Below are 14,889 nucleotides of genomic sequence, written 5' to 3' on the forward strand. Positions count from 1 at the left end.
AAAGCTAAGTTCATGATCCCCGCTGATGCATTGCACTTGGGCGTCTGATTGATTTGGGATAGAAGGCTTGGAGGATGTTGAAGACATTGTCTTCTAAGATCAAGATACCATCGCCATGCCTTTCGTGTCGGAGGACTCGTGGAGTACCATGTTTGCATTATTCAGTCTTTTGACAGCAGCACTTGGTGTTGGAGCGTTAATTTATGTTCGCTTTTTCTACGTCGACCTTCCCAAAATAAAAGGAATCCCCGAAATCCCAGATGGAGAAGCGCTGGCTGGTCACTTCTACAAACTGGGGGATGACCATGCTACCGCGGCCGAGTCTTGGGCTGAAAAGTATGGGTGGCCGGTGTTCCAAGTGAGGATGGGACAGCGACGAGCGGTGATTCTCAATTCCTTCGAGTCCGCCCGCGAGTGGACGGTCAAGAATCAGTCCGCCACGCTGGATCGACCATGGTTCTACACATTCCACGGAATTGTCTCCGCGACTTCAGGTAAGTGATGAAACAACGCATGAAGAGTCACATCCCTCGGTTTCAAGAGGACTAATGTCCTTCACAGCCGCAACAATAGGCACAAGTCCGTGGGACGACCGAACAAAAAAGCAGAGACGGGTGGTTGGCTCGTTTACGACAGGCCCGGCGATTCGAGAAATGCGGCCCATGTTAGATCTGGAGGTCTGTGCCATGATAGCAGCCATGTATTACGACAGCGAAAAAGGCGAGCGAGAGATCACGCCGCATATCTACCAGAAGCGGTTGGCTCTCAATATCATGATGATGTTCTGCTATGGAACTCGGTTCTCATCGGTCAAAGACCCCTTGCTGCTACAAATCCTATCCGACGCCAACACCATTGCTAGGTATGTTGTGCATTGCTTCCCCAGTCTCGTGCGGACAAAGCTCACCACCGACCAGCTTCCGCTCAACGAAAGCAAATCCGCAAGATTTCATACCTCATCTGAGGTATACGGGCGGAAATGGACGGAACAAGATAGCCAAGGAAGTTCGACAGCGTCGAGACACCTGGTTGTCGACCATGCTTGAAAACGTTCGTGGGAGCTTACCCATGAAGCTCGGCCCGAAGAGGAATGTGGCTGAAATGCTCTTGACGAACAACCACGAAGGCTTGACCCAGCGTGAGTTTCACTGGATCGAACGTCATTATCCCAATCTGCCCGTATGCTAACTTGATTGGAGTGGACATCAAGACTATCCTCGGCGGTCTGATGTCTGGAGGCTTTGAGACCGTCTTCTCCACGTCAATCATAACCATCGGCATGCTTTCCACACCGGCGGGTCAGTTGATGCAGCAGAAGGCATATGATGACATTATGAGTGTCTACCAAACTCCAGAAGAAGCCTTCGAACAGTGCTTGAGCGAAGAGAAAAGTTCGTACATCGCCGCGCTGGTGAAGGAGGCTCTAAGGTTCTATCCGCCGCTGAAACTGCTTCCGGCACGTCAGACGTACAAAGAGTTTGTCTATAACGGCTCCGTCATCCCGAAAGGTGTCCTCATCTATGTGAATGCACAAGCTGCAAATCGGGGTAAGCGTCCGCATCCCAGCTCCTCTCAATTTGTTAACAAAAGGCTAGATACATCGGTATATGGTGGTGACGCCGACCAATTCCGGCCGGAACGTTGGCTGGAGACCGACAACAACATCCCTCCGCCTTATCATTTCGCGTTTGGCGCTGGCGCCAGAATGTGCACAGCCGTGAACTTCTCGAACAGGATGCTCTATGCGATCTTCCTGCGATTGATTGTGGCGTTCAAAATCGAGCCGAGCAAATCAATGTCGGTAAACACACACTACATCCATTACAAGAAGGATCCTGCCGCTGCCAATTCCGTGGCATCAGACTTCAAAATCAATCTGATACCCAGGGACAAGGAGACTCTGGAGCGATGTTTCGAAAGATCAGAGCAGCTTTCAGCGGAGGCGGGATCAAGGCAATGTCCTGAACCTTTGAAAAGATGATCCTTGTACTTTAGAGAGGTGGAAACGTCAGAAGCATATAGCAGTGTCTGTGATCCCATACTTAGGAGGTAGATTCATAGAGGCGAAAAGAAGAATGTCTGCATGACCAAGTCATGCGGGTTGACCCTCTTCATTTTGAATCTCGTCACGAACATCACATCACGCATCGAGCATTCGGTTATCTCCCTATACCATCCCTACAGGGTTTCCATCTTGTTTCCATATCCGAGCATCTTTCATGACAAAATCGACATGTCTTAATGCCCCCTTGACCTGTGCAGGATCTTCGTCCAAGGCAATCAAATCTGCCTGTAGGCCTTCATCAATCCATCCAAAGCGTCGACCGCACAGGTCTCCCCCACAAGCCTCCCAGCCGCCGACGGTACAAGCCTCCAAAACATCGAGCACCGGTATTCCAGCTTCGATCATCAACTCCAGTTCTCGAGCATTGTCGCCGTGGCGGAAGGTGCCCGTATCACCGCCACAAGCAAGCCGCACGCCCAGGTCATACGCGCGCTTGACCTGTGGCAAGATCTCGCCGAACCTCCTTGCATGCAGTTTCTCTGCAATAGCCAGCGTGGGGACCAGAATCACGTTCTTGGCCACCATCCTCCTAAACAGGTCGTCGGTCCCGAAATACACATGCTCGATCGTATCGACACCAGCCTCGACGGCGGCCAGCGCGCCTTCAAGCGTACAGGCGTGCGCGGACACCGGACATCGGGCCAGTGCGGCCTCTTTGACGATGGCGTCCATCTCCTCCGGCGAGAACACCATGTAATCCGGATTGGGATCTTTCGGCGGATGCAAAACACTGGGAATATAAGGGTGCTGTTGGGCCGGTGGCGAGCGCATGATCCGTCGTCTGTAGTCGGCGAAGAACTTGATGATATCTGCCCCAGCGGCGATTCGCCGGCGCACGGCTTTGCGACATTCCTCTACACCGTCCACGGCGTCTGCACCGGCTGGCAGGCAGTGGCCGCCGCCGCTGTTCTCGGTGCGTGGTTCGAAGGACCCCGTGCTGGCGAGGACCTTGGTCGCTACAAATAGACGCGGGCCGGGCGTCAGGCCGCGGGCGATGGTGTCTCGTAGATTCGCGTCGCACTCTTGCATTCCTTCGGATCCAAGATCTCTGCACACGGGATTTCGGTCAAGATTAGTTGGGGTTTTATGGCTATCATAGCAAGGAGCGAGCCATCATTTGCTGTGGCACTGGCATCTATTATCTGGTTCTCTTCTCACCTGTACGTCGTGTAGCCCGCAAGTAGTGCTGTGCGGCAGTGGTTCACTCCTCGCACTACCCTCTCAGTCATGCTTTCGTCCCGTTTCTGGACCAGTGCTCCCGCCTCGCTGGCACGGTCAGTAAAAGGTCTCTATATCCTGTCAGGGGAGCGATATTGTTGTTGCAAACTCACTCATATGAATGCAGGAATACATGGGTATGTGCATCGACCAGTCCAGGAAGCACGTATTTGCCGCGCAAGTCGACGTCGCCGTCCTTGATCACGTCCTCGAAGGGCTGGCGCTCATCGTCGCGTTCGATGATCTTTTCGATCAGTCCGCTCTTCTGGTCGACGGTGATGGACCAGTTCGTGCGGACTTGCTTGGCTTTGGGGTCGAAGAGCCACGATGTGTGTATGGTGTATTCTGTCATGCTGTCTTTGTCTTGCCTTCCGAGTCATGTACTTACGTTCGGTAGTGTAAGTAGAGTCTAGTCGTGGTAGTAGTTGGTGCTTCTCTCAACGGTGGTGTGACACCCGTCTATAGGTTACCTGGCTTTCTCGAGGTCATGGATCTAGGTGACAATGTCATAATCTCATAAGCCCAACATGTGGGACATGGGCTGCGTACCTTAGGAAGACACCTGCTTGTGGACCTGCGGCATCACTGCCTGCTGTTTATTGTACCGTCTGTATGCCCAGTGCCCACCGCCGGTTATCAGCGAATCTTTGAGGACATTGAGCGGCCAACACCGCACTACTCAGCGATGAATCTTGACCTCTCTAGAATCCATTTCCGTTCCCGGACCTGAGCTGAGCCATGACTCAGCCAATCTGGGCGGTGGCTGGCTAAGGTATGTAATCCTCTGCCCGGCTGAACGAGCCCTGGGGAGGCTTGGAGCACGAAGTATGTTCGTAGGCCTCCCTAGTAGCCCCTATACGAGCACATAGGTCACAACTCGGCCCCTTGGTTCCGTGAAGAAGAGAATCTAGCGATACTGTACTATAAAGACGTTGGAAACACTATCACCCAAGACTGGGATTCTATGAACGAACACACTTGACAGAATATATACCCAAGGTACCTGAGGTACACAGACAAGACACTTTTACATGAGTACCAAGGTTAGATGGGTACCTGTAGGTAGGTAGAGCCTTGGCCATTGATGTCGAGGCGAAACTGCTCACCACTGGACCTTTCGCTCCTGACTCGTCCGCTCCGTTGCAACACCCTCCTCCAAGGCCTTGGCCACTGACTTGTCCTCGTTCTTGCCCGAGCCCGAACCTGTGAACTTCCCCCAAATGCTCTTTCCAAACTTGTTGTAGCTCTCGGTCAAGCCATGATTCACCGTCAGATTGAACTCCATCTCACTCAACTGGAAGGACCAAGTGCCCAACCTGCCGCCGGCCCCGACACTGACCGACCTGCGCGGGATGTCCAAGACAATCTCCTCCCCGTCGGTGGCGGCTTGGAAAAACTCGTCCTCGACGACCGTGACGGCCAAAAGCCCCAAGGAGGGCTGGTTCCGGCCGTAGATGAAGGCAAAGGAGCGGGCGATGACGGCCTTGACACCCACGCCCTTGAGGGCTGAGACGGCTACTTCGCGGCTGGAGCCGACGCCAAAGGCCTGGCCGGCCACGACGATCTGGTGGTGCTGGTCGCGCACGCGGGCGCGGAAGTCGGGGTGCGTGTATTCAAGGACGTGGGCGCCAAAGTCCTCGTCGGTCACGCAGGTGGTGAGCGTGGGGCCTGGCGCGAGCTGGAGAAGAAAATAGAATGTGTCAGTATCAGCCTGGCCAGCCGTGCCGCGCGAGATGAAATCAATGGGGAAAAGAAAGTCGTGTTTGTTCCGGGGTGTTTTTGGTTTAGTCGCTTCTGATGGGTAGGGCATAGGAGAGAAATAACAACAAGAAGAGGAGGAAGAAGAAGAAGAAAAAGAAGAAAAAGAGGAGACCTAGACTTACAGCGTCGGTGTCTATGAAGTCGCCCAACGTGACAATCTTGCTGGCGATCTTGTCAGGGATGCTGTTGGCGTTGCTGGTCGTCTTCCCCGAGTCGCTGACTGACGGAGCACCCACGCTTGCCAGGTCCTTCTGTTGGAGGTTCGTCGTTTGAGACGAATCTGTTCCGGAACTCAGGTCGGGCTCGACGTACTCGATCGGCGCCAGGTTGAAGTCCGGGAGCTGACGGTACTGTTTGAAGAAGGCCAGGTCCAAGTCTTTGAGAAAGTCGACTGGACTGGTGATGGTCATGTCGAAGCTCGAGGCTGCGCAGACAATGGCAGATGTGACATGGCCGAATGCACCTATATAGAAGTAGAGAGTTTAGTGCGTCGGCCTCTTTTCTTTTCTTCCAGGGATAAACAAAACAAAACACTCACCTTTCCCCATTCGGTTCTTGAAATTCCGATTCTGCGAACTCAGCCATGTCTCTCCCTCACTCGCCTTCTCGGCAGACAATCCCATGCAATATGAGCACCCAGGCGGTCCTCGCGAAAAGCCGGCGGCTTCATAAATCTCCAGCAAGTGCAGACGCTTGAGCTTCTCGACAATGGGCAGCGAGCCAGGCACGTAGTGTCTCTTGCCCTTGGCTAGGGGCAATTTGCGGTCCAGGCCGACCTTCAGCACCCCGCCGCGAGCACCAGTTCCTCTTCCGTGGTGGTACATGCGCCGATGAAGACGCCGTCGAGTGGCGTGCCCGCCAACTCCGACACGGGCACGACATCGTCGGGGCTGGGATATCGAGCGATCGCCGGCTCGACGTGCGACAGGTCGATCGTGTATCGTCCGGCATACTCGGCGTCGGGATCTGGCCGGAAATACAGCGAATGGGGTTTGTTGGCCTTGCGCCGGCGTCGGGCAATATAGTCGCTGGTCACGCGGTCGGGGACGAAGATGCCCGTGATGGCGCCGAATTCGGTACACATGTTTGAGATGGCGAAGCGCGCGTCGATGGACAGATATTTGAGCCCGTCGCCACTGAACTCGACGATGCGCTCCGCGGCGACCGTGTTTCTCTTCAGCTCGCCCAGGATGTGCAGGATGACGTCTTTGCCGGACATTCCCAGAGCGGGCTGTCCCACCATCTCGATGAGGATCGAGTCCGGGATCTTGAACCACGTCTCGCCCAGTGCGAGAGCCATCATGACATCCGCGGTGCCGAGGCTGTTGGCCGGCTTCTCTCCCAGCGCATGTTGGGCAAAGATCTTCTGGGCCAGATTCATAGGCCTCGTGCCCGGTGCTGGGGAACGTCGATAAGACAAGTAGTCCCTGGCCTTCTCCCTGGCGTTGATGGCTTCGAGCCATGCTTCAACAAGGAACAGAGCCTCGGCTTCCTGAGCAGGCGTTGCTTCGACCGTGGCGTCGACCAAGCCGAGTCCGCCAAAGACCTTCTCATCGACACATTTCTGCCGGGCTTGCTCCAGGGCTTCGGCTTCGGCTGGTCGCTGCGCATTCTGCAGAGCGCCAGCGTACGATAGCAGGATGTCGGGGATGTAGGAGCTGGATTTGGCTCCCGAGACGCTCACTCGATCCAAGGCAATGCCTCTGACCCGAGAAAGCAGGCCGAGCAGTTTGAGTTGGAACTGGCCATCCGGTATCTATGCTGTGGTCGCCATGGTGGTCTCGCAGCAATGACGAATTGAGCGGTGTGTGTCAGGCCAGAGGACGTCTGGAACCATATAATTGGCCGCGCCATCGCTTTGTTGCTGGCAGATGGCCGTGACCGAACGACGGGCCCGGTACCGCAGAATTGAGTGTCTGAGATCTCCTGTCTGCGAAGTTGTGAGAGACGTAGCCCTCGGTGGTAGGTCGTAATAATGCGTAGCCGGTCGCCCTGCTGTTGTCTCGCCCAATGACACCAGAGGGATTTTCGCCGGGGTGGTCATCAACACGATGATTGATCATTGCCCCGATGGTAGAGCACTGACCCCATGCCGTGATTCGGGGCGAACTTCGGCGGGCCTGTTTCGATGTCGGCCATTCCACTTCTCCGCACAAACCGGTCTGAGCCAATGTAAGAGAGACGAATACATCCGCCCTCGTGAAACGGACCCGGTAGCGGAAGGATAATCCTCTCATGGTTGATGATATGAAAACAACTGGCAACGCTCATAATATAGATAGGAGGTCCAGACCATTATTTTTCTATTAACCTCACCAAAAAGCCCTTCAGAATCACCACCATGGGTTCAGTCCACGACACCAATTCCGCAACGGCCGGCGTCAAAGCATGCTCGCCTCTTGTCGGCGCGCAACGGCTCCGCGAAATGCTCAAAGATCCCTCCAAAGCGGTCATATGTCCCGGAGTCTTTGACGGCTTCACTGCCCGACTAGCCGTCGCTGCAGGATATGATGCCTTGTACATGGTGAGAAGAAAGCAAAACATTGAGCAGAATCCCACGAGTAAGCATCGCACTGATTGTGAAAAAGACTGGCGCAGGAACCTCCATGTCCAGACTGGGTTGGGCAGATATGGGGATTGCAACGCTCAATGACATGCGCGCCAACGCCGAGATGATCGCGTCGCTGAACCCTGCGGTGCCTCTGATCGCCGACGCGGACACTGGCTACGGCGGTGCCATCATGGTGACCCGGACTGTCACGCAATATGCTCGCGCTGGCGTGGCCGCCATGCATATCGAGGACCAGGTGAGTAATCCCCATCCCCATCAAAGGCCGTGTGCTGTGCGTGGCCTCGAAACTCACTCTGAGGCATCGACAGGTCCAAGAAAAGCGATGTGGCCATCTTCTAGGGAAGCAGATCGTGGACCGCGAGATCTTCTACAGCCGGCTCCGGGCCGCGGTGATCGCCCGTGATCAGTTAAAGTCCGACATCATGATCATCGCTCGAACCGATGCCCGTCAGGGCCAGGGCTTCGACGAGGCTGCCGAGCGACTGCAAGAAGCCGTCCGGATAGGCGTCGATGCCGTTTTCTTGGAAGCCATGCAGACTCGCGAGGAGATGGAAAAGGTGTGCAAGCTGATGGGCGACATCCCGGTGTTGTTGAATGTCGTTCCTGGAGGGGTGACTCCCGAATATCCCATCGATGACCTGGTCAAGATGGGATTCCGTATCATCATCTACCCTGGTCTCTGTATCGGCCCACTCCTTACCGCTTGCAAAAACAGTCTGGAAAGCCTCAAGACAAATCGCATCAGTCCCAAAGAGTCTTTCGGGACCGGCATTAGGGATGCGTTCAACTTCACCGGACTTGAAGAGTGCGTTGCCATTGACAAGGCCGCGGGGGGAAAGGCATATGACACGGTGGGCCACTGAAGAGAGCCTTGCGAGGGATTGTTCGGGCGATGTCTATATGTATGTGTATATGTAAACCAAGAGCAGGCCTGTACCTCTCCAGCGATCTTGCGCAGGAGTCAGGAGCAGAATAGCCGGGATCGAGGAGCATGGGCGATTTCGGCAGCAGTCATGGTGATCTTGCCTGCTCTCTCTCTTTGGCAAGACATGAAGGAATTTGTGTAGATACCTGGTCAATACGCTGAAGACGATCCTTGCAACATCCTCACTTGATCATGTTGGCACAGTCCTCGTCCTTGTCTCCATCTCCATCCTAAACGAGTACTGAGACAAAATGAACCGGTCGCCGCTGAATAAGGTACCGACCCCATCAGTCTGCCTTTACTCTGTAGGTACTCTGTAGCGAACTTGGTGCCGAAGTTGGTGCCCTGAGACATTCCCCTCTGGCAAGATATCCATGTTCCTGATGAACTAATGATCGTGGTGCTGGGATAGCAGAGATTGCTCAGATGCAATACCCCGTTCTAATGCACCTTGATACACACAGCCATCGTGCCTGTATCTCACATGCTACGGAGAAAAGGGGTTGGATAGCCTTGCTGCTATAGCTCGTCAAGCTATATAGAGTATAATTTCAATTATACACAACTTGCGACGCGCCCGCCCATCTCCTAAAATCTCCATAGAAGGAGATAAGAATCCTTGCAGGCTCAAGTCCAATCAGAACCGAGAATGACAGGTCGGCTTTGCCCGTCGACATGGAGTATCTGCGATGCTATCAGCCGATATGTGAGCAACACGCCTTTTGGAGAACCTCGTCGACGTCGGGTTTACGCCCTGTCGTTGACTGCAATGACCAGCCTTGGGGTTACTACATACATATCATATGATACCGAAAACGATCCTATCACATCAGAACTGGATAGTACCAGCACATTCTCCCAACTTGAAACAATCGACGCTCAGACTTGAGTCTTGAAAATTGAAATATTGCAATTATGGCGACAGCAAACAAGCACGTTGTCTTTGATATTGTCGGTGAGTCCAGAGCAATAAATGACAAACTTTTGATCCCATCCCGTCCCCAGCGGTGTAAGACGAGCCTCGCTGAGCGCATGTTGGTTCTAGGCACATGCATATCATTCGACAACTTCCACAAAGCTCTCGAGGCTCGTCTCGGGCCCAAACTGAACCCAATAGGCATTGGGGCCCGATGTTTTGGCTACGCCTGGGCAGAAGCCGCCGAGCGGGAATACACGTATCTCAGTCTCTCCGGCAGCTACAAGCCAGTGTTCCAGGTGATGAGATCGATATTCTACCGGACGCTGGGGCAAGTGGGCGTCTCAGAGCCGCGGAAACTATGCAGCGACGAGGACGTCGACTTTTTGCTGAACGCATATCGCGGTCTCAGTGCCCGAGAGGGTCTCGCGGAATGTTTCTCCAAGCTACGCAACGCTGGATTCACCGTCTGGGCGTTTACCGCTGGCGACAGGCAGCGCGTCTCGAATTACTTGAAACAGGGAGGGGTGGAGGTGCCTCCCGAGAACTTTGTCACTTGCGACGATATCGGCATCGGCAAGCCAGCGCCCGAGTGCTATAAGTACATGCTGAGTAAACTCGACAAGGAGGGTCTGGAGGCTTGGTTTGCGGCCGCTCATATGTGGGATGTGGCTGCCGCTCGACGGTCTGGGTAAGCGACTCAAGCTGCTTCTGGCGTTTTCTGTGGAAGATGGGTTTGCTAATCGATTCTTTGCTTTTGCTTGAACAGTTTCATAGGTGCTTGGGTCGCGGCTTTCGAGAAGGAGCCGTGTCAGGATATTTTCGGCGACATGGATGTCATGGCAGAGACTCTCCCAGAGATGGCTGATGGGATCATTGCTGCCTCGGCCAAAAAGTAGTGGAAAAGCTACTAGTATCGATGGTGGATGATCTATAGGCCCTCGAACGATTTGACTTAAGATCGATCAAGCCAATGACTTATATCTCTCAGGCTCTCACTCAACGAGCATTGCTTGTCTCTGGATAGGGGCAGCGATGAAGCTCCGAGACTCAGTCGCAAGATGTTCAGCAGTGAGACACTTTGGTGCCCTGCCATGAAAAGTAGTGTCAAGATAATGTCGCACTCTCCTGAATCATTAAAGTCCTGGAAGACGTGGAATAGGAGTAATGATAGAACAGTCTTGTCGTGGCTCCATAACTCCACACAATGTGATCCCTTTGGCCTACATCCTAGGTTTACTCTCCCACCGAGGAGAATTGGGAGACTCCCAAAGTCTTTCCAAGCAGTATTCGAAATTCTGATTCATGGAGAGAGGTATCCAAGTTTCCAACCCCATTTGGGTTGGTCTTGTCGCCTCTCTACCGGCGTTGAGATAGCAATCGATCGATAATGGCTGTGCGGCCCGGAGAAGAGCGGAGCTTCAATCCATCTTGTCGCAATGCCCCGACATTCTCTTTGCCCGCCTTTTGACAATCCGTCGAGACGACCTTTGTTTGATAGTTGTTTAGTCAAGTTTCAACGACCGAACACACCATAAGACAGGAATATCAACAACCATCGAGGCGTGATCCGAAGCCAGGTTTGTCGAGTCAACCAGAGACGTCTCACGATTATGTCTTCACAACGACCTGGCCCTGTGCCCAAGTCAACCACTCCATTCTGGAGAACAGAACGACATGAGTTGGACACACATCGCAGCACGCCTGAACTGCCCGAGGAGTGTGATGTGCTGATTATCGGCGCTGGTTTCGCCGGGGCAGCTTTGGCACATTATATCTATGAAGACAATCCTTCACCGCCGTCGGTGGTCATCCTTGAGGCCAGAGAGGCATGTTCCGGTGCAACCGGACGAAATGGCAAGTTTCTGAGAGTGTTTACGTGCTCTTCTTCTTTTTCTTCTTTTTAAGGGGCCAATCCGCGTTTTCTGCTTTCTGGGGGCAGTTTAAGAGAGTAAACGACTGACAATACGATCATCTTGATACAGGCGGCCACTTAAAACCCGATGTGTATTTCAACATGCCGAAGTATATCAAGAAATACGGCGTCAAGGCCGCTGTTGAAGTGTCCAAGTTTGAAGCATCTCAGGTCTACGCCGTCAAGCAGCTCGTCGAGAAGGAGAAGATTGATTGCGACTTCGTCTTGACCCGAGCATGTGATGCTACACTGCACAAGGGACTCGCCGAAGAAACTGATCGCGCTTTTGCAGAGATGGTCAAGACTGGCGTGACGGATTTCAAGGACGTCTATCATGCCAGACAAGAGGATGCTGAGCGGGTTCGTTCAATCCCTTTCCCTCCTGACTTCCCATCCCTTTCCTGTTTTCCTTTCCTGTTTTCCTTTCCTGTTTTCCTTTCCTGTTTTCCTTTCCTGTTTTCCTTTCCTTTCCTTTTCCTTTCTTTGCATTCCATTCTATCCCATCTTGGATTCCCCCCTTCCCCTGGCCATGTCAAATACAACAATCGCCGAGTCCATAACAACAATCCCATGGGGTATCCTACGACCGAGTTATCAAGATACAAACCTAACCTCGAAATCCAGGTCTCTGGCGTCAAAGGCGCTCTCTCCGCATTCACATTCACCGCCGGCCACATCTGGCCCTACAAACTAGTCATGCACCTCCTCCAAGGCGTCGTGTCCAAAGGCGCCAACCTGCAAACCATGACGCCCGTCACGCACGTATCCGAGCATCCTCTCCCAGACGGTCGATGGCTAGTTGAAACGGAACAGCGGGGCTCCATCAAGGCCAAAAAAGTCCTGCTCGCCACCAACGCATACACCGCCGACATCGCACCCCAGTTCAAGAACCACATCGTCCCGGTGCGCGGGATCTGCAGCCGCATCGTGGTTCCCGAGGGAAAAGTTAAGCCGCGTTTGACGCAGACATACAGTATCCGCCAGGGACCGTCCATGTTCGACTACCTAATCCCCCGACTTGACGGCAGCATCGTGGTTGGCGGCGCGAAGCCCAATTTCTGGTCCGACCCCTCGCACTGGTATAATGTCAAAGATGATAGCCAGCTGATCGAGCCGGCGAAGCCCTACTTCGACGGTCTGATGCAGAGGACGTTCATTGGGTGGGAGGACAGCGGCGCCTACACTGACAAAGTGTGGACGGGAAGTAAGTTCTTTTGGCCACCATTGTGATCCATAAATCACAAACCCCCAACCCCATTCCATTGCAGGTTACAGAGTGCTAGGCTAATCGTTTTTCGTGCTGCGCCTAGTCATGGGCTACAGCTCGGACTTCATGCCGTATATTGGCGACGTGCCCGGTAAGCCGGGCCAGATGGTCATGGCGGGCTTCTCGGGACATGGCATGCCTTTGATCCTGCTCTCGGCTAAGGCTGTGGTGCAGATGTTGCGGCATGGCAAGAGGTTCGAGGAGACGGGGGTCCCTGAGGTGTTTCGTGTCACGAAGGAACGATTGGACAGTACTCGGAACGATATCCTGGGTGATAACCAGGCTGGCGGGGTAAAAAGCAAACTATGATAGAACCACAGCTAGATGAGTGTTGAATCGATGTTTCACCTACACGAACCTTCATTTGTGTGATTGAGTGCTGGGGATAAGGTCTATGCAGTCGATTCTGAAGCTGTCTACTTGCAATGCTAGGATTCAGAGAGCGGGACGACCTGGGGTGGCTTGTAATCAAATTGCCCAAGAAGCACCCAGAGGTCAGTCGTAGCATTCAATGGGCTTGTTCATACAGGTTCACTCGAAGAAATATGATCCAAGTGAGGATAGCTGCTGTAGTGGAGCCATCTGCTGTTATTCAGTTCACGATGAGCCTTTGTCTCGACTTCCCGCGCACCAGAGTCTTCTGAGACCGTCCAACGATTTAGCGAACAAGGCATCGAACCATGACTCAGTGAAATTGAGGCTATTAGTAATAGAACGAGTGGTATTGCCGAAGAGTATTGAGAATGTTCGACTGCCAAATCGATCCCTTGGATCAGATCATCCAGGTGGATCCTGCCTGCCACAACGAGCTCCCCAGCGCTATACATCTATCTATCCAAACCATGTCCACTTTATAACTTGATCATGCAGACAAAAGTCTACATGGCGTAACGGAAATGGGGGTTCTTCATGTCTGTGACATCAGCCTCACCCAACTCGCGCCCAATTCGCTCTTGCTCCTCCATCGACAGGCCACTTGCTGCAGCGGCACGGTCCCGACGTCTGTTCTCCCACATGTAGTAGAAACGCCAGAGGAGAATAACAACGAACTGGACGCCGAAGCAGGCGGCGCAGGCAATAGTGCCGGGAAGGTACCTGGGCGCATCTTTGGTCTGGAACACTTGAGCACCGGCCATGTTGCCAGCACAGTACGAGATCAGAGTCATGGAGGAGATGACGCTGTTCTTTGTCTTTCCAGCCACATTCGAGGGGACTGGTCACAGTCATTAGCCAATGATGCCGCGTAGAAAGGCGTGAGAACCCCGAAACTTACTCAGACTCCAACCAAGGAAGATGGACAGCGAGAACACCACCGTCAAAATGAACATGCCGTATTTGGTCCACTTGTGTTCCGGCGTGTTTGGAAGCAACGACATGGTGAGGATCCCGATGAACGCAAGGATGGCGCTGAGCAACATGACCCAGAGACGCTGGTTGCGAACCTTCCGGGTGTACAGCGCCACCAGGAGAAACACACCCACGTAGACCGCTAATTCGAATGTTAGTCTAGACTCGATGGTGTTTTTGCTCTAGTTGAGAATACATACCGTTGCGAGGGCAGCCATAGAGCATGGATTGCCATGAGTTGAACCCAAATGACTCGTACATGAGCGAGCTGAAGGTGGTGATGGCACTGAAGGGATCATGTCAGCCGGATGCTATCACCACTGGCTGGCAGGCAACTTACCCGTTAGGAATGTTGGACAGAAAGGTGTTGGCGAAGCTAAAGTACAGCTGAGGATCTTTGAAGGCTTCGATAACCTGGTCCCATTTCCATTCTTTCCCGGTGGTGTCTTGACCGACATTGTTGCTGATGGTTCGAGCGGTGCTATATCTCCAGTCAGACAAGGTTTCTCGAGATCATAGGCAAGATCAAACTTACGCCATTCGCTTCTCCTCCTTGCTCAACCAACGAACCTCGTGCGGTGTACCCAGAATGAAGAAAGAGGCAAAGGCACCCACGAGAGTGAGGCCACCCAGAAAGAGTGAGATGCAACGCCACGCAGCCAGGCCGCCGTGACCTTCGACGTATCTGGCAATCCCGTACAGCATCAGATTGCATACAATGGAGAAGAAGCCTTCAGACGATTGCCAGAAAAGTGACCGGTCCGCATGCTCTTTCGATTTGTACCAGGCGCCAGTGATGAAGAGAAAGCCTGGAGTGACGGCGCATTCGAAGAAGCCTTGCAAAGCACGGAGGGCCATGATTGAAGCCCAGTTCTCCGCTGCGCTGATGCACATGAGACAGAT

General features: G+C 53.4%; 7 protein-coding genes across 7 annotated transcripts; 4 read left to right on the top strand and 3 right to left on the bottom strand.

The window, feature by feature from the left end:
- Positions 1-115: 115 nt before the first annotated feature.
- A1O1_07007 (uncharacterized protein) lies at positions 116-1,981 on the top strand (the record flags this gene model as incomplete). The annotated part of the gene is made up of 5 exons (XM_007727881.1): positions 116-494; positions 562-862; positions 918-1,138; positions 1,200-1,547; positions 1,596-1,981. 5 exons carry the CDS (start codon positions 116-118, stop codon positions 1,979-1,981), a joined length of 1,635 nt encoding a protein of 544 aa, XP_007726071.1.
- Positions 1,982-2,167: 186 nt separating this feature from the next.
- A1O1_07008 (uncharacterized protein) lies at positions 2,168-3,635 on the bottom strand (the record flags this gene model as incomplete). Its single annotated transcript, XM_007727882.1, has 3 exons — positions 2,168-3,113; positions 3,224-3,331; positions 3,397-3,635. 3 exons carry the CDS (start codon positions 3,633-3,635, stop codon positions 2,168-2,170), a joined length of 1,293 nt encoding a protein of 430 aa, XP_007726072.1.
- Positions 3,636-4,385: 750 nt separating this feature from the next.
- A1O1_07009 (uncharacterized protein) lies at positions 4,386-7,281 on the bottom strand (the record flags this gene model as incomplete). Its single annotated transcript, XM_007727883.1, has 5 exons — positions 4,386-4,961; positions 5,167-5,507; positions 5,583-5,792; positions 5,867-6,800; positions 6,946-7,281. The coding sequence occupies 5 exons, from the start codon at positions 7,279-7,281 to the stop codon at positions 4,386-4,388; spliced, it is 2,397 nt and encodes a 798-aa protein (XP_007726073.1).
- Positions 7,282-7,385: 104 nt separating this feature from the next.
- Positions 7,386-8,479, top strand: A1O1_07010 (methylisocitrate lyase; the record flags this gene model as incomplete). The annotated part of the gene is made up of 3 exons (XM_007727884.1): positions 7,386-7,568; positions 7,633-7,851; positions 7,925-8,479. The coding sequence occupies 3 exons, from the start codon at positions 7,386-7,388 to the stop codon at positions 8,477-8,479; spliced, it is 957 nt and encodes a 318-aa protein (XP_007726074.1).
- A 977-nt stretch (positions 8,480-9,456) lies between these two features.
- A1O1_07011 (uncharacterized protein) lies at positions 9,457-10,356 on the top strand (the record flags this gene model as incomplete). The annotated part of the gene is made up of 2 exons (XM_007727885.1): positions 9,457-10,148; positions 10,227-10,356. 2 exons carry the CDS (start codon positions 9,457-9,459, stop codon positions 10,354-10,356), a joined length of 822 nt encoding a protein of 273 aa, XP_007726075.1.
- A 714-nt stretch (positions 10,357-11,070) lies between these two features.
- A1O1_07012 (uncharacterized protein) lies at positions 11,071-12,948 on the top strand (the record flags this gene model as incomplete). The annotated part of the gene is made up of 4 exons (XM_007727886.1): positions 11,071-11,296; positions 11,443-11,732; positions 11,997-12,576; positions 12,683-12,948. The coding sequence occupies 4 exons, from the start codon at positions 11,071-11,073 to the stop codon at positions 12,946-12,948; spliced, it is 1,362 nt and encodes a 453-aa protein (XP_007726076.1).
- A 569-nt stretch (positions 12,949-13,517) lies between these two features.
- On the bottom strand, positions 13,518-14,880 carry A1O1_07013 (uncharacterized protein; the record flags this gene model as incomplete). The annotated part of the gene is made up of 5 exons (XM_007727887.1): positions 13,518-13,852; positions 13,913-14,128; positions 14,187-14,272; positions 14,327-14,467; positions 14,522-14,880. 5 exons carry the CDS (start codon positions 14,878-14,880, stop codon positions 13,518-13,520), a joined length of 1,137 nt encoding a protein of 378 aa, XP_007726077.1.
- Positions 14,881-14,889: the final 9 nt, after the last annotated feature.

This window comes from Capronia coronata (genome assembly GCF_000585585.1).
Source record: "Capronia coronata CBS 617.96 chromosome Unknown acBCG-supercont1.6, whole genome shotgun sequence".
NCBI classification, from domain to species: Eukaryota; Fungi; Ascomycota; class Eurotiomycetes; order Chaetothyriales; family Herpotrichiellaceae; genus Capronia; species Capronia coronata.